At 48.4% G+C, this 21,231-nt stretch overlaps 1 protein-coding gene across 2 annotated transcripts in view; it reads right to left on the reverse strand.

The window, feature by feature from the left end:
- The window catches only part of KSR1 (kinase suppressor of ras 1), a 174,576-nt gene that overhangs the window by 43,306 nt on the left and 110,039 nt on the right, over positions 1-21,231 (reverse strand). For both annotated transcript variants that reach the window (XM_049861472.1, XM_049861473.1), the window contains exon 3: positions 4,838-4,985. In XM_049861472.1, the coding sequence (XP_049717429.1) occupies positions 4,838-4,985 (148 nt within the window). The remainder of the gene's footprint in view (positions 1-4,837; positions 4,986-21,231) is intronic.

A 21,231-nucleotide genomic window follows, 5' to 3' on the forward strand; every position in this document is an offset into this window, starting at 1 on the left:
TGAGCCAAGAAGTTGAGTCACTGCTGGTTGGGGCTAGAAGGGACTGACGGGTCCAGAGAGGTTAAGCACCTTGCCCAAGGTTGCACAGTTCCTTAACAGAAGGGCCAATAACCCTCAGCTAATAGCCATTGCCTGGTTTACAGAAGCCTGTCACACATCATCTTACACATTATCTAGCTGCCTGTGAGGCCACCAGGGCCGATATTACTTTCCCATTTTATAGAGGGGGGAATGAGGCCCAGAGAAGGACTGGCTGTGCAGTGCTCTTACTGGCAGGTCTCGGGGAGTGAGCACGGAACCCTCTCCCTCCACAAGTGTGTGCCCTCGGGAAGGAAGTGATGACTGACTATTAAGAGTTAGGAAACAAAGCCATGATGTTAAACAATAAACTCTATTAGCACAGTATAGGGTAGTGAGAAGGAAGACTGCCCAAAGGTAACCAAAAAAAAAACTAAACCTTTTGCCGTCGAGTGGATTCCGACTCATAGCGACCCTGTAGGGCAGGGTAGAACTGCCCCCACAGAGTTTCCAAGGAGCGCCTGGTGGATCTGAACTAGCCGACCTTTTGGTTCGCAGGCGTAGCACTTAACCACTACTCTACCAGGGTTTCCAAAGACAACAGAGAATGGAAAAAGGTGCGTAAAGAAAATGCCACCTGAATTCTGCTAATTGTAACTCTAATTTAACTTATGGAAAATCCTTCCATTTCATGATTAGAGATTAAAAAAAATAAATTTCAAACATATCTGGTATAAAGTAAGCCATTGTCTTTGGTTACCTTGGCTTAACTGAATTGTATTGCTACATGGGAAATACAAATACTAAAATTAATTACAATGCCAAAAAAAAAAAGAGCAGGAAAGGGGAACTGGCGTATGTGAAGGAAGGAAAGGGATCCACTTTAAGAAAAAGGGCTGCACCCACCTTCCAGTAGCAAACTGCCTTGGGGCTTGTGAAATGAGATCCTGCTACAAAGGGATCAGGGTCTCCTCCTGAGAGAAGCCTATGAGTGACTGTCTGCTGCCCAGCCCTAAACTTTAAAGCCCCCCCCCACCCCATGACCCTCGTCCCTGTGGCTCTGTGGCATTTGAACCTCCAGCTCAACGGCATAGTCTATCCATTTATTCAAGCATCTTCTGGGTGCTGGGTGTAGAGGCATAAAAAGATACATCCCCTATCCTTCAGGAGTCTAATGGGGATGACAGACACTTGACAGTGCTGGAACGGAGACGTGCATGAGGGCTGAGAAACAGAGAGCAGGAGGACTCTAAATTAGCCTCAGGAGGGGGGTAGTCAGGGAAGGCTTCCCAGAGGAGGTGATATCTGAGTCTTAGAGATACACAGGAACCTGCTAGGAAAGAAGGTGGGAAAGGCGTACCAGGTAGTGGAAACAGCACATGCAAAGATATGAGCATGCATGGTATACTCTAGTTAACTATAAAGAGTTCCATGTGCCCTGGGAGGTGAGGACAAGCCAGGGAGAGGCAAGAGACAGGGTCAGCCCAGCTGGGGCCAGCTCAGGAAGGGCCTTGGATGTCTTGGTAAGGACTTCAGATTTGACCGTGTAGGAGACAGAGAGACACTGGAGAGTTGAGGCAGGGAGAAAGGACCTCATCTCACATCCTACAGATGCCCAAGGGGCTGTCACGGGGAAGGAGAAAATACCTCTCTCCTCTTATGTTTATCAATGAGAGGAAAGTATGGGAAGGGAGATTCTGACACATGACCAAATAAGCTTCCACACTGAATTCCTTCTACTAGGTGCTATCTATTGCCTGTCTCCCGCAATCTTCCCAGCAGTCCTGTTCTGCTGTCCTGTGTACAAGTGAGGCTAAGCACACTGCCCAATATCAGACAGCTAAGTCGGTGGTGGAATGGGACTTGAATCCCTCTATCTCAGCACTCTACGTCCTCCCACACTGCTATCAACTTTGAATAACCTACAATGGAACAGCCTTAGGAGGTAACGAGCGCTCTGTCATCAGAGGTAGTCAACCCTAAGCCTACAGAGCCATTTACCAGGGATGGTGGAGAAGGATTGGCCTTCAAAACCTCTCTGTACAGCCCAAGCTGTCTTCTTCAAACATCCTACCTCCTCCTTCACTGCACGGTGACTTTCTATTCATGAATCAACTTGGCAGAATGAGTTACTCACTTTCTGTGTTCCCACACTGCTTGCTCTTAGAGCCACGCCTTACATTTTTATCTATATACTGGCCTATAGCTACTTCCAAAGAATCGGCCGCTGAAAACCCTATGGAGCACAGTTCTGCTCTGACACACAGGTTGCCATGAGTTGGAGTCAGCAACTGGTTAATAAGAAGCCCTGAATATATTTTTCTTGTTGAATGAATGAAAGAATGAGTTCATGAACCTATAAATTCATTTGAACCAACCAAAACTGCCAAGGGCAAGTCTGCCACCAAAACTAAATGCGCCCACATTTTTCAAATTGCCTATTTAATCATCATCGCTTTGAGCCAGCTCAGGGATGGCAAATTGGTCCTGATTTGCAAGCCAGCATCAGTCGATTGGCAGTTACTGCTTGAGAATAATGCTGGGGTCACTAAATAGGAAAGACTTCACAGATTAGTGATGTCTGCCCTAGACAAAGGACAGGGAGCATCAGCAAGAATGATCTCCTACGCACCAGCTTCTGCCACAGAGAACCATCCTTCACTCGCCTTTCTCAAGACCAGAGACCACAAGGGGAATAACTTCAACATCTTCTATCATCTCACAGGCCTAACAGTAAACAGAACACCTAATACGTGCCAGGCCCTGGCCTAACTAAGCATGTTACCTTTGCCAATTTAATTCTCACAACAATCCTAGGAGACAGGTGTTTTATTACCCCAATTTTACAAATGAGGAAACTGAGGCACAGTGCAGTTAAGTAGCCGGCCAAAGGCCACACAGCTTCTAAGTGGCCGAGCAGTCTCGTTTCAGAACCCACGCTCTTTACTGTGACACTAGCCTGCTTCTCTACAAGCCCTGTCAGGGTGCAATGAAGACTCACTGACTGTATGAGCCAGGAGACGGGGGTGATCATTTATACCCGCCCAGTCCCCGCAGGTGCTTGTGACGTCAGCCACCTCTGGGCAGACAAAAGGCCTGTGTCCTGGACCAGCACTCTCGGGGCTGCAGGGGCACCACAAGCTATAGCCTAACGAGCAGGACGGAACCTGGAAAAGCTCCCCACTCCAGGGCCTCCCCCGGGCACAGTGGAAAACGCATCCTCTGAGGGAGAAACCTGAGTTCAAACGCCAGCTCTGCCACGTGCCAGGTACAGGACCCCACGCAAGGCACCCAAGGCCTCGGATGCTTGGATGCTTCAGCTACAACACGAGCTTAACAACACTGCTTAAGAGGCTGTTGCAGCAGTGTGTGTCAAGTGCCTGGCTCAATGCCTGGAACACAGTAGGTGCTTAATAAATCAATGATCTCCCTACCCTGGCAGGCATCCAGGACAGGCGGAACAGAAGCTGTGGTAACATAAACGGCTATTACCGCTCAGCAGCTCCTCCTCCACAAGTCTTTAAAAACCAGGCATAAGGAGAGGATGGGAAAGGCTGACAAGTCACCCCAAAGATGCCAGCTTGGGGGAACAGTCCTTCTACTCTTCCACAAGGTGGAAACAACCCTACCACCGCCAAGGACCAAGACGCGAATCCCGGCTCTGCTGCTGGCTGGCTGTGTCGTTGGTCAAGCCTCTTCCCCTCTCTGGGCTCAGTCTCCTCCATAAAATGGGACGAGATGCTGACCACATCTCAGTCAGGTTTATCTCCCAGGACCTGGCAAGAAGCTTGGCATGTCGAGGTTTTCTGAACTAAGTGAGGCACTCTACACAGCGCTCTGGGTTCAGAGGAGGACTTGGTACAATGGGGCGCAAAACCCAACCCCAAACCTGCCGTTGAGTCGATTCTGACTCATAGCAACCCTATAGGACAGAGTAGAACTGCCCTGTAGAGTTTCCAAGGAGCGCCTCGCGGATTCAAACTGCCGACCTCTTGGTTAGCAGCCATAGCACTTAACCGCTATGCCACCAGACAATGGGACCAGGGAAGAAATTAAGCCCAATCCTCTCCGGAAAAAAATCAAGCTGAATATAAACCTCGGTGCCTACCTTAAGCCTCAGGCAGGGGAAGATAAGACAGGTGGCTCAGATCATTAAAAAACAGGGCTAATTCCATTCCTTAGGCTCATTGTAATGCTCTATCTGCGCAGTAGTCAGAGTATTAACGCAGGCATTTGAAGCCGTTTCCAAGGCAAGACTTAGAAAGCCTGCAAATAATTCCCAAGAACTCCTCATAATGCCAGGATTACACACTTTGCCGGGAACAGCCGTGTACACACTCCCAGCTGAAAAGCTGTGCAATTTCTCTAATCAGGTTTGGCTCAGGCTAAGCCCAAGTCATTGTGCCCCTTCTGAACAGAGAGCCCAGCCAGCCACAGGGCCAGGAGGTGGTGGGGCAGTCTGAGGAGCTGGAATGCAGGAAGCTGGTGGAGGCTTGGAAGAGCCCAACATATGCGCTCTACAGAGGATCCGCCCCGGCAGACTGGCCTGGAATGTCTAGCCAGGGCTAATGGATGCTTCCCGGGGTTTTGCAGTGCCCAAGCCATTCGGAACCCAAGCACTGAAGACCCTCTTGGGTCAGCTCCATCACGCTCTGAGCATCTGCTCTGGTCTTTCCAAGCTGCCCCAGAAGCCCTAGGCCACACTCACCCCGCCCTATCCTTCCCTCCTCAGTAGAGACCTCAGCCCCTAGGGAACCAGACCAGGCCTGGGGAAAGGGAGCCAAAGGGGCTGGCCTCGGCCCCCTCAGGCTCTACCTACCCCGGCCTGTCACCTTCCGCAGGCAGGTGAGGGCATGCTGTAGGCGGCCACATTCCTCAGTGCTGGCCCCGCAGCGCCGCAGCGTCTCCTTTACCTTGGCCTCGTTCATGTCTAGCAGGGCATCCAGCGTGAGCTCGCTGGGGATCTCCTGAGGGGGCACAGAAGGAGAGGCAGAGAGATGGGTGAGCAGTCAGTCAGGCAGGCCTGGGTGTCCTCGTCAGCCTGCACCCAGCCAGGGCCCAGCCTTCCTGCTGAGTGGCAGGGGCCAGCAGCTGCTGGCTGGGTGGGCCGGCCTCCAGCCAGGAGCCACCACTTATTTGAGGACAGGCAGCAAGCTCTCACCCCCACTCGCACCCTCCCAGAGACAGCAGCTGAAGCAGAGAAGCCAGTGCTTCAGGGCTGGGGGTGGGGACGGAGGAAAACAAGAGTCTAGAGGAGGGCATGTTGCCCCCTTGTTTCCTCTGCGCAGAAAATTTCTGAATCACAACTTTTTAGAAAGACAAATACTTCCGATAAAGGTGGCTCTTGACAATTTTGCTATATCTGAATCAGACAACACAGATTTCAAATAAAATTGGCTTATCAAGGATTAAAAAAATATAGAGAGAAATATCTACATACCAAGCACTGGGTAGGTATTTACTACTTCACCTTATTTAATTCTCAGTCAAAACCTTTATTCTGCCTATTTGATGGCTAAGGAGAGAGGCTCAGGGAGGTTAAGGTACCTGTACCAGTTCACTCAGGTAGGAGGAGGAAAAGTATTATAGGCAGAATTTTAAGATGGTTTCATGACCCCATATTGTTATTCCTGTGATTGCTACATTATATGGCAAAAGGGAAATTGTCCAGGTAGGCCTAAACTAATCATATGAGCTCTTTAAAGCAGACAGTTTTCTCTAGATACTAAAAAAAAAAAAAAAGCGGTTTCCATTGAGTCGGTTCTAACTCATAGCAACCCTATAGGACAGAGCAGGACCTCCCATAGGGTTTCCAAGGAGCAGCTAGTAGATTCGAACTACTGACCTCTTGATTAGTAGCCAAGCTCTTAACCACTGCGCCACCAGGGCTCCACTCTCTGGATATTAGTGGAGAAGTCAGAGAGATTCAAAGCACGTGCTGTTGCTGACTCTGAAGGTGGAGGGGGCCACGTGAAAAGGAATATGGGCGGCCTCAGGAGACTGAACAGCCCCTGGATGTGAACCAGCAAGGAAATTACCTCAGATATAGAGCCACAAGGGAACTGGACTCTGCCAACAGCCTAAATGAATATGGAAGGGGAATCTTCTCCAGAGTCTATAGGTCAGAGCCCTGGCCAATACTTTGACTTCAGTCTTGTGAGCTCCTAAACAGATAGCCTAGCCACCTGCTCCTCCCGGGGAGGTTAACAAGTGGGTATTATCTTAAGCTTCCAAATTTGTGGCGATTTGTTGGGCAGCAACAGGAAGCTAACTGGCCTCAAAGCTTGAAGAAGGGAGGAAACCCCTCCAGCTCTGACTGAGCCAGGTGATACCAAGCCTGAAGCAGATACACAGCACAATGGGACGTGTCCCTGGCCTAGACTGCCTTGCAGTCCAGAGAGGGGCAACTGACATCAAAACAATTAATTACAATGAAATAAGATAGGGGCTAGAACAGAGGAAGCTCAAAGAGCTATGGGACCAGTGGTGAGGTTAGGGATTTTTTTTCTCTTCTTTGCCCTTTTCTGTATTTTCCAATTTTTCTATAATCGAGGCAGCCAGACATAGCCTATCAAATGATTCATATAGAGCTCACAGTTCTTGAGAATCTAAGTTGATTTTCAATGATTTTATAAAATTGTGTCTAGTTTCTTTTAAAAAGAGTAATTTTATTGTCAGTTCAGGCTGGTGTAAATCTTAGTCAAATTAAGTGTCAAAGCTGAAAGTGATGAAGATACTGGTCACAAGTCCCCACGGCACTGGTGAGGGGGCTTCATGACAATGCCTTAGAGGAGGCCTGGCCCAGGCAGTCCCTGGCAACCACCACACTGTGGGGCCTGGTCAGATGCCTTTCTGTTTTGTCCATACATTCTTCCATCTCCAGGGTTGCAGGCATGAATCTCATCACTGTTTAGAATAATTCACACCAAAAATAGGAAAGAAACGGACATGTTAAAGCACCAAGAAGCTCATCGTTGGTTGGGCAAACCCCTGGTTGTCAGAAAGCCTTCCAGATGATAAAACTGAAGCATCATCACAGGAAACCACTGATAAGAACAGCACAGACTGGCTGATTAGATAATGGCAGGCACGTTTTATTCAATAAATGTGTCTTCCTTTTTTTTCCTCAGCAACTCATCTTCATGGAAATGCGGTTTGGACATCTTTTTCCTTTGCTTACTATGAAAAAGCAACACAGCCATACTGGCAGGGTGAGAACAAACAGTTGACCTTAATACAACCGCACAAAGCAACCCTCTGCCTTCCTCTGGAGTGTCCTCAGTTGTCACCCACACACATGCAAAGCTATGATGACTAGGCAGTTTTCTGGGAGAGGAGGGGTCCCTGTATCTGCTTGATACCACTGCGGGAGAGGGTTATACCAAGCACAGGAAATCCAATCCCCAACCTAACTATAATGCAAACAGGTATTTTTTCCTTTTTTTTTTTTTTTTTAACTCTCCCTGTCACTCTCACCAAGTTTCTCAAAAATAACAGCTACATTTATCATTACATTCTATTTCTCAGATACAATAAATATGCCCAGCGTTTTGTATACATTATCTTGTTGTTGCTGTCAGGTGTTGTAGAGTTTCCAACTCGTAGTGAGAACGCTGATAAGCCCGTTTTACTTAAGCTCAAAGACCTCATGTGAGTAACATAGCTTAATACGTGGCTGGGGACCAGAATTTAAGCCCAGGTGGGCCAGCTTCCAAAGCTCTTTCAATTATCCATGCCACCACTCACTAACCTGGCAAAGCCTTGGGACTCAGCAGCTTCCTTTTGGAGAATTTCTTTTTAAGTAGGTAATCTCTACCTACTTACTAAGAAAGCTATACCGTAAAGTAGAATCTCTACCTACTTACTAATAAAGCTATACCGTAAAGTAGAATCTCTACCTACTTACTACGAAAACTATATTGTAAAGTAGAATATTCTTTTTCCTGAAGCAAGTACTATAATTCCCTATAAAAACTTAAGACGCAATATATTCAAATCCATGCCCTTTAGGAAAAAAAAAAAGGAATCCCCAATAGCTTGAAATTAGCTGGAAGGTTTCTCTCTCCCCTGAGGTTTTGGGGATCGGCTCAGCCACCATTGCCCCCTCTCCTTCGCCTCTCTTTTTAGGCTCCAATCCAAACCAGAGGACAGAAGCCAGCAAGACCAAATTGGGGAGCTTAAGTGGAGGGCCAGGAGAGCCAACGCAGGACCCCACTTCTAATTTCACAGCCCCAAATCAGAGTTGCCCTGCCTCTCCTAGGGCAAGGAACTCGCCAGCACATTGCTTCCTCTGGTGTAAACTCCATTTTTTTTTTTTGATGAGGATTCAATGAAATGAGAAACACAGAATGCCTTCAGCACACCACTTGGCACTGAAGATCATGATCATTATTTCTGAGGGGCTGTTCCTTTCATTCTCCAACCCTTCCATTCTCTACAAAAGCTGCGGTCGGTAAAACAATGCGCCAGACAGCAGGTCATCCCGCAGAGCAGAGGCCCCAAGCCCACAAGCCTCAGGGCTAGGCCTTGGGAAGAAATGAGGCCAGCAGGAACAAGACCTCTTCCATCTATCTTGTGATGGAGATTCAGGTACTAGAAATACCTCTTTCCCCTTTACTGACAAACAAGAACCCTGATAACCCAAAAAACCCAGTGCCCAAGAACCCTGATAGCAGCAACCAAAAACCAAACCAAACCCGTTGCCGTCAAGTCAATTCCAACTCATAGCGGCCCTACAGGACAGAGTGGAGCTGCCCCATAGGGTTTCCAAGGAGCACCTGGTAGATTTGAATTGCTGACCTTTTGATTAACAGCTATAGCTCTTAACCACTACCCCACCAGGGTTTCCTGATAGCAGCAAGGACAGTATTAATCAGAAACCCAGGCTCTGCCCTCACTCAACATTGGGGAGGACAGGGGAGGCTATGGGAGGCGGTTCAGAACTTCTGGCTTCTCAAGAATTCAAGTTTTTATTTCAAAATGGCTGTTTTGTACAAGATAACAATTCAAATCTGTGCAGGCAAGAGAAGTCATGTCTGCGGTTTATAGGGAGCCCCGTGCTCCAGCGTGGGGCTCTGGATGGAGGATCTAATGAACTCGAAGGTTGCCCAGTCAGCAATGTTGAAAGCTCCATCTCTGTAAGCAAGCGGGGAGGGGTGGGCTGCACTGCAGCAAGTGCACTGCATGATGTATCAATGGCCTTCTCAGTGAGGCATCACTCAGGCTTTGGGGCTCCCACCCCAGAAACACAGTGCCTTGGCCTTCTAACTCTTGGGTCCAATTTCAGGGCCTGCAGTTAATGTAATCAAGAGGGGAAAGCCTACTGAGCAGGCATGCTTGGACCAGGAGAACTAGTATACAAAGAAAAGCATGCTCCCAACTCTGGCCTGGGCCCCCAGCTAGATAGCAGGTAGGCGGAAGGCCCAGTGGCTGCACATGCCCCTGGGGGTGGCCCTGATACCTCCTAGTATCATGATTCAAGCCGGGTGCCAAAGCAACTTGGCACCCCCAAACCTCACACACAGATGTGGCTCACTCACCTAGAATGATACCCACAGCCAAGACTGAGTTAGGAAGCTATTTCAAACCAGAGTTCTTGTTTTCCCCCACTATCAGAAAGCAGAAAGTCCCCATGAGTTCTTTCGTAAGCCGAGATGGCGTAAAGCAAAGAAGCAATTACTATTAATTTATTTTTGAGTGTTCCCTGACCCCAGAAATAACCTACCAAATCATACCAAGAAACACATAAAACCTAAAATAGCACTAACTTATAGTAAACACAGGATGAAATAATAAATACACAGCCTATGTAAAGTAGAAATAGTGTCTGTACAGTGTAGTTTCAGTTGCCAGAATTGCTGCCTCTTTAACAGCTCACTGCCAAACAAACACTGAATGCTAGTTTCGCCTTTTTTCATAAAAGCGAAAATCCTCTCTGGGTTTCTATCAGTTATTGAAAACAGGTACTAACGTAGGTATTTTGTAAAAGTGAACTTTCAAAAAGTGGGGGATACCTGTAGTTCACTTAAACTTTTCTGGATAATCTCTAAGTGGAAAGCAAATTAGGAAATCAGTTTTACCACCTGCTGAAGTGAAATCACAGGCCTGCCAACCAGCTGGGAGGTGAACCCACCTACTCTGAAACTCTCCCAGGCTTGAGAAGCCCCAAGGCCCCAGGAGGGTACCTCACCTGCCTGGAGCCACATAGAAGAAAAGGTGCCCAGTTATCTCAAAGGTGAGGGCAGAGGGTCCCTCCTCTCTGCCCACACCCAGCAGTTCTGGATTAGGTAAAGTCTAAGAGTCTTTGAGAAGAATTAATGCTCTTTCATAAAGAAGGAAATATGAAACTAGAAACCAAGAAGGGAAGAAATGGATGCCCATCCCATTGCTGGAGGTGCCAAGCCCTGGTCCCAAAGAGACTCTGCGCACAGGAGCCCACATGATGGGCAATGAGGACACAGGTCACAGCAAAGCCTCCGTGAACTCCTGGCTCCCTGCCCCTGCTTCAGCCCCATTTCCTCAAGCCACAATTTCTGTTTTCCTGCAGGTGATATTATTTTTTCAGATAACGATTAGAGGGTAGGGTCAGCTGATCACTGAGGTCAATCCCAGTTTGTGACAATAAAACCAAGTCATCAGCAGAGAGGAGGCTGCTGGTCTCTGTTCTCTATAGCAGAAGACAAGGATGGGTTTGGCCAAATGAGGCTGCCCGCTCCCTTTAGCACCAGCAGTAGCTGGTATCACAGGCCAGGCTGGGTAAGACAGTGGCTCGGGCCAGATGGATATCAAATGGTACCCTGGGACTTACTAGCAGCCACGGGGCTGCCTGAGGTCTAAACTTAGAAACAGTGCTGGCTGACACTGAAGGCCATCCACACTCACCGAGGGTCAGTCAAGGGACTGTGTGGACCACAGACAAGAACACACTGCTGCTCAAGCCAGAATTCGAACGAGAGCACCGGTTGAGGGAAGACCAAGAAGCAAACTCAGACATTATGTTTCTATTTAGTTTTCTAGTACCAGAGCTAACGAGAAGTCAGTAGAGCAAGGGCTAATGCCTCAATCCGCCACCTATCTGTCGGTTTGGTGGCTTGCGTATTGTTATGATGCTGGAAGCTGTGCCATCAGTATTTCAAATACCCATGATGGACTGGTTTCAGTGGAGCTTCCAGACTAAGACAAGACTAAAAAGAAAGGCCTGGTAATCTACTTCCAAAATTTAGCCAATGAAAACTCTACGGATTATAACTGAATACTGTCTGATATAGTGCTGAAAAGTAAGACCCCTAGGTTGGAAGGCACTCAGAATAACAGTGGCTGCAACTATGGACTTAAGCAAACCAAAGATCATGAAGATGGCACAAGACCACTGTCTCAGTCATCTAGTGCTGCTATAACAGAAATACCACGAGCGGATGGCTTTAACAAAGAGAAATTTATTCTCTAACAGCTTGGGAGGCTAGAAGTTCAAATTCAGGGCACCAGCTACAGGGGAAGGCTTTCTCTCTCTGTCGACTCTGGGGGAAGGTCGTTGTCATCAAACTTCCCCTGGTCTAGGAGCTTCTCAGTGCAGGGACCCTGAGTCCAAAGGACGCACTCCACTCTTGGCGCTTCTTTCTTGGTGGTGTGAGATCCCCTCCCCCACTCTGCTTGATTCTCTTTTTATCTCTTGTAAGACAAAAGGTGATACAGGCCACACCCCAGGGAAACTCCCTTTACTTGAGATCAGGATGTGACCTGAGTAAGGGCGTTGCATGCCACCCTAATCCTCTTTAACATAACTCAATCTTGCCTCTTTAACCACAGGCAGTGATCAAGATTTACAACACATAAGAAAATTACATCAGATCACAAAATGGAGGACACTCATACAATGCTGGGAATCATGGCCAAGCCAAGTTTACACATAGCTTTTGGGGACACAATTCCATCGGTGACAACCAGACTATAGTTTTTTCTGTTGTACATGGGGCCATGATGAGTTGGGGCCAACCTGACAGCAACTAACAGCAATGCCTCCATCAGTCCTGCCAGTCCTCTGTCCACTTATAGAACCTGAGCTCCTGGCACTTGTGGGCAGATGTGTCTCCAGCTTCCTTGGCTGTGGATTAATTAAAGGGCCAGAATCCTTAACCACAGGTGCTTCCCCTGAAACTGGTCATACCAAAGAGGTCAGAGGGGTCTTCTAGAAGCCTGTGGACCCTGACATATAGAACTCTGTATATTGCTCAGGGGCTCCTAGGCTAGGGCCCAAAGGAGGTCAGAGTCCTAGAAGAGCAAACAGGGGTTTCTATGGCAGCCCAGGCTGGGAAACCACACGCCTCAAATCGGCAAGGGAGTACCTGGCACATGTTCCTTCTTGCATTCTCTCTGCTACTGGGGCTGAGGAAGAGACAGGAGCGAGACTTGGATAATAACAGTTGGATATTCTGGGATATTCTAGGCAAAGGAGAGGCTGGGGTAACAAAGGGCCCTAGGGTCAGGCAGCCTGCAGGAATTTCCATGGAGATCAGCAGAAAGCTTGGGAACATGGGCTTTGCCTATAGACCCAGCCTCTTCACTGTCCCACCCCTGGGAAACACGGAGACCAAAGCCCTCCTGGGAGAAGTCAGCTGCTTCCTTGAGAGCACACCCCAGCTTCTCCACACCACACCCCAGCCAGCACAGCAACAGAAAGAGCCAAAACTTGGTCCTTGCAGCCCCTTGACCTTGTGCAAGTCTCTCCCTGCCCCTCTCAGGGCCTCCATTTCTGCATGTATGAAATGAGTAGGTGTGGGGAGATCAGATCAGTGGCTCTCAACCCCGGCGCACACTGGAATTAACTGCAGAGCTTAAAAACAATCCTGACACCCAATAGAATCAGAATTCCTGGGTGTGGGGAGCACGAGGGCAAGCGGTTGCCGGGCCTTCCATCTGGCCAAAGGAGCCCAGGGCAGAAGGTGGGTCTGGTTGGGATCAGGGTAGGGCAGGGCTGCATCCTGGGGCTTGTCCTCCTGCCTTCCTCTCAAGAGGCCCACACTCCTTCCACTCAACCCCAAGCTGGCCCAAGTTCACTGCCACCCCAGGAGATGCCCTCTGCCATACACTGATCCCCTTTCCCAAAAAGGTAGCTCGGGGCCTTACAGAGTGGGAGCTGGGTGGGACTCAGCATCTTCAGGGATTGGCTGTCTCTGGCCCACATATTGGTATGTCTGGGCCCAAAGGCCTAAGAAAGATGGGGCAGGGGTAGGGGCGGGTGTGGAAATGGATGTCGAGGGATACAGGTCAAAGGAGAGAAGGAGATGTGGAGGAGACCAAGAAAGAGCAGTGCACATCTCCTGTTGGCCAGGAAGGCACTCTGCTAGAGGAATAATAAAGGTGAGCGTATGCAATGCTCTTAACATCCCCAGATGGGCGTTCAGGCTCAGAGAGGGAAGGTAACTTGCTCAAGGCCACGCAGCTGGATGGTGGAGCCAGGGCATGGCCAACTCTAACTGCCCTCAGCCAGCTGGCCCTGCCTGTCCTGGTGCCCACTGCCTTGCTCTCTAAGGTGAGCTTGTTCCTAAGGCGGAGTTTATCTGGCATTATAGGTCACAGTCACATGTGGCTGCCCAGATGCCACCCTGTGCCACCCCAGGACCAGTTAGAGTGGGTGCCTGCAGTTCAGTTAAAAGCAGCTTCAGGAGGCCTCCGAGGAGGTCTTCTATCCACCTTCCCTTTTAATCCCCTTGGTCAAGCTGCCCCCTTGGTTCCTCTTCTGCTCTCTAGAGAACGTTGTGCTTTCCAACTCGGCCTGGGACCAGAGCTCCAGCTTCCGGCTCCATCTGGTATCATCACAGCTACTACTGTCACCCCAAGGGACTGCCATGGGGCCACCCCACCTTTCTAGAAAACCTGTCCATCTCCTGGCTCCTTCCCTATCAGGCCACATTCTGCCTCCCATAAACCCTGAGGAATTCAGTGCTGGAATCAGGTATTCTGCCTCCTACAAACCCTGAGGAATCCAGTGCTGGAATCAGGTATTCTGCCTCCCATAAACCCTGAGGAATCCAGTGCTGGAATCAGGTATTCTGCCTCCCATAAACCCTGAGGAATCCAGTGCTGGAATCAGGTATTCTGCCTCCTATAAACCCTGAGGAATCCAGTGCTGGAATCAGGTGTTCTGCCTCCTACAAACCCTGAGGAATCCAGTGCTGGAATCAGGTATTCTGCCTCCCATAAACCCTGAGGAATCCAGTGCTGGAATCAGGTATTCTGCCTCCTATAAGCCCTGAGGTATCTGGTGCCAAAACCCCTTCCACAGTATTGTCGGCTTTGCCGGCCAGACGGCCTCTGTCACAACTACTCAACTCTGCCACTGTAGCGCAGAAACAGCCGTAGACAACATGTAAACAAATGGGTGTAGCTGTGTGGCAATAAAGCTTTATTCTGGGACACTGAAATTTGAATTTCATATAATTTTCACAAGTCATGGAATTTTTTTTTCAACCGTTTAAAAACGTAAAAACCATTCTTATTTTGCAAGGCTGTACAAAAACAGGTGGTGGACTGAACTTGCCCTGCAGGTGATAGTTTGCCAGCCCCCAATTTAGTGGGTCTTTCAGTCACTCAACAAACACCTTCTGGACACCAGCTATGTTGGGCTCCATCTCCTGGTGGCCCAAGCCTCACTATTCCTCCCCCTCCCTGCCTCCTCCTGTGCTGATCTGTCTCCTGTTGCCCATGCAATCAGCAGAAGGGAATACAGAGGAGAGGCTCTGAGGCAGGCCTACATCCACCATCTGAGACACGTTCATATTTCCAAAACTGTTCCTCCCAGCTGCTGTTTGAAAACGGCCAGACGTGCCCAGCATTAGAGAAGCACACACACATATACACAGGCCCCAGCTGTGGGGGCTGGGCGTTTCTCCCCAGTACACACGTTTCTCCCGAAATGAAGGAAGGAGCCAGGCAGGATTCCAGGAAGGTTTCTCTAAGCCCAGGATGTTTGCTGATTGTGTAGAAAACACACACACACATTCTTTTATCCAAAAGACCCCACAATAAAACTTAAGTCAGAAATGGAAACTCTAAAACAAAGAGATTTTTTTTTTAAATAGGAATGATGAGAGGGTAGGATAGCTGGGTTTGTCAATGCCCAACGGGCTACACTGACCCACGGGTGAAGCTTGGCTTCTGTTATTGTTGTTAAAAACAAACCCAGTGCCATCGAGGCGATTCCAACTCATAGCGACCCTACAGGACAGAGTAGAACTGCCCCATACAGTTTCCAAAGAGCACCTGGCAGATTCGAACTGCCGGTCCTCTGGTTAGCAGCTGTAGCGCTTAACCGCTACACCACCGTGGTTTCCATTATCGTTGTTAAAAAAAAAAAAAAATCCACTGCCATTGAGTCGATTCTGACTCATAGCGACCCTATAGGACAGAGTAGAACTGCCCCCACAATTTCCAAGGAGTGCCTGGCGGATTTGAACTACTGACCTCTTGGTTAGCAGCCATAACACTTAACCACTATGCCGCCAGGGTTTCCCAGTTATCGTTGTTAGGTATGGTCAAGTCAGTTCCAACTCAGCAACCCTATGAGTTGTACAACAGAACGAAACACTGCCTGGTCTTACGCCATCCTCCCAATCGTTGTTATGCTTTAGCCCATTGTTGCAGCCACTGTGTCAATCCATCTCATTGAGGGTCTTCCTCTTTTTCGTGTCGGTTCCAACTCAGCAACCCTATGAGTTGTACAACAGAACGAAACAATGCCTGGTCTTACGCCATCCTCCCAATCGTTGTTATGCTTTAGCCCATTGTTGCAGCCACTGTGTCAATCCATCTCATTGAGGGTCTTCCTCTTTTTCGCTGACCCTCTACTTTACCAAGCATGATGGCCTTCTCCAGAGACTGATCCCTCCTGATAACATGTCCAAAGTACGTGAGATGAAGTCTTGCCATCCTTGCTACTAAGGAGCATTACGGCCGTACTTCCTCCAAGACAGATTTGTTCATTCTTCTGACAGTCCATGATATAAAATTCAATACTCTTTCACCAACACCATAATTCAAAGGCATCAATTCTTCTTCAGTCTTCCTTACTCATTGTCTAGCTTTCGCATGCATATTAGGAAACTGAAAACACCATGGCTTGAGTGAGGCACACCTTGGTCCTTAAAATGACGTCTTTGCTTTTTAAAACTTTAAAAAGGTCTTTTGCAGCAGATTTGCCCAATACACTGCATCGTTTGATTTCTTGACTGCTGCTTTCACGGGTGTTGATTATGGATCCATGTAAAATGAAATCCGTGAAAACTTCAATCTTTTCTTCATTTATACTGATGTTACTTACTGGTCCGGTTGTGAGGATTTTTGTTTTCTTTACGTTGAAGTGTAATCCATACTGAAGGCTACAGTCTTTGATTTTCATCAGTAAGTGCTTCAAGTCCTCTTCACTTTCAGCAATCAAGGCTGTGTCATCTGCATATAACAGGTTGTTAATGAGTCTTCCTCCAATTCTGATGCCCCGTTCTTCTTCATATAGTCCAGCTTCTTTGATTATTTGCTCAGTATGGCGAAAGGACACAGCCCTGACAAATGCCTTTCTTGACTTTAAACCATGCATTATCCCCTTTTGGTCTAAGTACAGGTTCGACATGAGCACAATTAAGTGTTCTGGAATTCCCCATTCTTCGAAATGTTATTCATAATTTGTTAGGATCCACACAGTTGAATGCCTTTGCATAGTCAATAAAACACACGTAAAACATCTTTCTAGTATTCTCTGCTTTCGGCCAGGATTCATCTGTCATTAGCAATGATATCCCTCGTTCCACGTCCTCTTCTGAATCTGGCTTGAATCTCTGGCAGTTCCCTCTCAATGTACTGCTGCAACCACTTTTGAATGATCTTCAGCAAAATTTCACTTGCTTGTGATATTAATGATACTGTTCAAATAATTTCCTCATCCTCCTGGATCACCTTTCTTTGGAATGGGTACAAATACGAATCTTTTCTAGTCGGTTGGCAGAGATGAGTGAGTGCTTCCAGGCCTGCATTCGTTTGTTGAAACATCTCAATTGATACCCCATCGATTTCTGGAGCCTTGTTTTTCGACAATGCCTTCAGTGCAGCTTGGACCTCTTCTTTCAGTACCATTGGTTCTTGATCATATGCTACCTCCTGAAATGGCTGAACATTGACCAATTCTTTTTGGTACAGTGACTCTGTATTCCTTCCATCTTCTTTTAATGCTTCCTGCATCGTTTAATATTTTCCCCATTGAGTCCTACAATATTGCAACTCGAGGCTTGAAATTTTTCTTCAGTTCTTTCAGCTTAAGAAATGCCGAGTGTGTTCTTCCCTTTTGGTTTTCTATCTCCAGGTCTTTGCACATTTCCTTATAATATTTTATTTTGTCTTCTTGAGCCGTCCTTTGAAATCTTCTGTTCAGCCCCTTTACTTCATCATTTCTTCCTTTCGCTTTAGGTACCTGACATTCAAGAGCAACTTTCAGAGTCTCTTCTGACATCCATTTTGGTCATTTCTTTCTTTCCTAATGACCTCTTACTTTCTTCATGTATGATGTCCTTGATGTCATTCCACAACTCCTCTGGTCTTTGGTCATTAGCATTCAATGCATCACATCTATTCTTGAGATGGTGTCTAAATTCAGGTGGCTTCTGGGGAAACGGCAAATACGAAAGTCTTTCTCTGTGCAAAACAGGGCAAGTGTGGAAGGGCCAGAGCTCAGTGAGCCAGGGGTCAGTCAAAGGCCCTTTCAACACCATCTGCTGCCCCTGCTCCAGGGGAGTATCTTCCCCAGACCTACAGGCCCACCCTGGCTCAGCTGCTACCCACCATGCCTAGTGAAATAGCAGGTGTAAGGAAGAAGGACAGGGGTGGTAGTGGAGAGCAGAGGCCAGGTAGCAGCTAGGTGAAGAGAGGGTGCAAAAGGAGGACAGCCATGTGCTGTACCATCCCCCCAGGAACAACAGGACAACCAGGGCAATAGGCCCAAACCAGGACCATCCCGGCAAATTGGGATGCCTAGCAATCTTATGCAAAGTATGCAGGGAGCAAGGTCTGGCTGGAAATGTATCTTCCTTTGGGGAATCTTAGTTCTCCTGAGGGTGAAGGCAGAAAAGTAAGCAGAGGCTTTCAGGCACGGCCATGTCTGTAGCCATCTTTATTGCCTGTTGGCTCCCCTACTGCTCTCTCTTCTAATTCCCCCCATTCAAACACCAGTGAAAAACTAATTCTCATTAAGTCTACTTCTTCTCCAGTGAGAAAGCGGATTTATACTGTGAGGCCCACTGCACCAGAGAGTCCCCAAACTGGCAAATGGGGCACAGGCCACAGGGGTGGGTCTTTGCTTTAGGACCCTGGCAGGTGACTGGCTCCGGCCTTGGAGTCTGGCAGGCCCCCTGTGGGACCAGGAACCAAATCGCAGAGGCCCTCCTCACAAGGGGCACATCCCAATATCAGCACGTGAAGTTTGTCCTTCGGTGTTGTTTGTCCGTGTGGGAGATGAGGCAGGGTGCAGGAAGTGAGCCCAAAGAATCAGCCACCTCTGCTTGAGAAGAAGTGCTGCATTGTTTAAGAGCTACCCCTCAGTGCCCAACCAGGAACCGCAGATCTCTCAGGAGGTCCTAGACTAGGCAATCCCTCTCTATAGTTTTCCAGAATCCCTGTAAATAACTCCTGTCCCACAGGGGCTTCAAAACTATGGGAGCCCAGTGGATGGTCAGGACCCAGGCCAAGGAGGTCATCGCTGTGGCTACCAGGTTCTGAGGGCACAAAAGAGGGCCAATGGATCTTCATGAGGTAGTGAAGAGAGGAGAAAAAGTTTTCCTTTGCCAAGGTCAAAGTCCGAGTTCAAAGGCAATCTTAGAGACTTAGGGACAATCTAGTCATGCGCTCTCATTTTATAGAGGAGGAAACTGAGGCCCAAAGAGGGAGGGGACTTACCCGGGCCACCCAGAGCAGCAGCATCAGGACCAGGGGACAGGTCCCCTGACACCCCTTCCAGTGACCAACACCAAGATAAATCATGACCCTGGGAGAGCTTACCTTTTTCCACAGTGAGCGTTCCTTGCCTAAAGAGAGGTAAAAGGTATCTTAGTTATCTTAGATAACTAAGAAATACCACAAGCGGATGGTTTTAACAAAGAGAAATCTATTCTCTCACATTTTAGGAGGCTAGAAGTCCAAATTCAGGATGCCAGCTCCAGGGGAAGGCTTTCTCTCTCTGTCAGCTCTGGGAGACGGTCCTTGACATCAATTTTTCCCTGGTGTAAGAGTTTCTTAGTGCAGGGACCCTGGGTCCAAAGGACACCCTCCACTCCTGACTCTTCTTGCTTAGTGGTAGTGAGGTCCCTCTCCTCTCTGCTTGGTTCTCTTTTTTATATCTCAAAAAAGATTGACTCAAGATACAACCTAATCATGTAGATTATGTCCTGCCTCATTAACATAACTGCCTCTAACCTTGCCTCATCAACATCACAGAGGCAGGATTTACAACACATAGGAAAATTATATCAGATCACAAAATAGAGGACATGGAAATCATGACTAGCCAAGTTGACACACATTTTGGGGAGACACAATTCAATCCATAAGAAAAGGCTTCATTCTTTCCAGGTTTTTCTAAGCTGGTCCAAGAAATGAGCCAAGGGGAAGATTCCACTGAGATCTACCCTGAGAATGACCTCCAAAGACAGCTGGTGTAGGGATGCCAGGCCATGTGCTTGTCTCGTGGGCCAAGAGCCCTATGCAATTTGGAAGCCATGGAGTCTGGGCTCCTGGCCTCAACCATAGTCTGGCCAGTCCCCAAAGTCTTGGTGGCTTACAAGACGGGGTTGGGCAGAAATCTTCAACTCCATGTCCTTGAACATCTCCACTATTCTCTTCGGAGATGGTACATAATCTTCTCCTTTCTGAAAGGAAGAAATAAATCCCACATTGCCAGATCTACCTAAACACCCAGCCCCTGAGACAGGGCCAGAGATCCACAGGTTGCTGCAACACACTGACTCTTACTCAGCTTCTTGACACACTTCTTCTTCTCACAACCCATCTATAATAATTAAAATAACAATGACTGGTGCTACTACTCCTTGGTGAGCAGCTGAGGTACAATTGCTTGGCAGCTGAGGACACTGAGGTCCTGAGAGATTAAGCTACTCACGTTAAGACACAGCAAGTAAGTGAGGGAGCTGGATTTGGAGGGTGGTCCGTGTAACCACAAAGCGAGTACACCCAGCCTCTGTGCCTCTTTGCCTCCCTGGCCTGAGAGGCAGGGCTGGGTCAGCCTACATGTCACCCATTTCTTAAGTGCCTGCAAAAGGAAATGTGCTCACAACACACGTGTCCTGGTCAAACCCAAAGCACTAAAAGACCAGAACCCTTTTCCTAGCACTACAAGGACAGGGAAGATCTCTTTCAGGAAGATTCTGATCTCTCTTCAGACACTTTAACTCAGGAAAGCATGTTCTGTAAACAATTAGCAAAGTGAAGACTCAGGGCCTAGCCATAGGTGCCCATTCCAGGGGCTCCGGGAGAGGCCTTCTGATCCCAGGCCCCAGCACTTACCTTGCAACCCTCTGGTTTGGGCCGGCCTAGTCCTCGTGCCTCCCTCAGCACCACGGGCGGCGGGGTCCCCGTGCCCCTTGTAGCCTTGGCTGTCACCCAGCTCCACAGGCAATGCATGGTAAGGGTCCCAGGACCAGGGTGCCCACAGCCCTGGCCCCTGTGCAGTGTCCCAGGGAAGGAGGAGGCAGGGAGAGGGGTTTCTGTTTTCATGACTGTAGTGAACAGTCACCAGGGCCAAAAATAGTTTGCGCCTGGGAGCTGAGGAGTCAGCACATACCTCCTGGAGCAGGTGCTGGGTGTGAGAGGCACAGGCTCTGTGGGCCTTGCTGCAGGGGGCTGGGGACTCGGGTGCCCAGATACCCGGGATACCAGGCTACAGACAAGAGAAGTTTTCCCTGCCTCGCCGTCCCCTCCAAAAAGCAGGACCTGAGTCATCAAAGAACGGTATCATCTCCCCACTCCAATGAATCATCTGGGGAAACTCCTACCCCCACGTGAACTCCGGCTACCCCCAAGCCCTCCACAGCTCTCACACATTTGGGCTGGGTGCTGTGGACACCCAAGGGAAGAGCCGCACAAAGTGCAGCAGATTCCCTGGATGGCACGTAAGACAGCCATGAAAAATGATTTATTTTCTAATTTTCAATAATAAACATT

The sequence above is a fragment of the Elephas maximus genome, chromosome 19 (genome assembly GCF_024166365.1).
Source record: "Elephas maximus indicus isolate mEleMax1 chromosome 19, mEleMax1 primary haplotype, whole genome shotgun sequence".
Lineage (NCBI taxonomy): Eukaryota > Metazoa > Chordata > Mammalia > Proboscidea > Elephantidae > Elephas > Elephas maximus.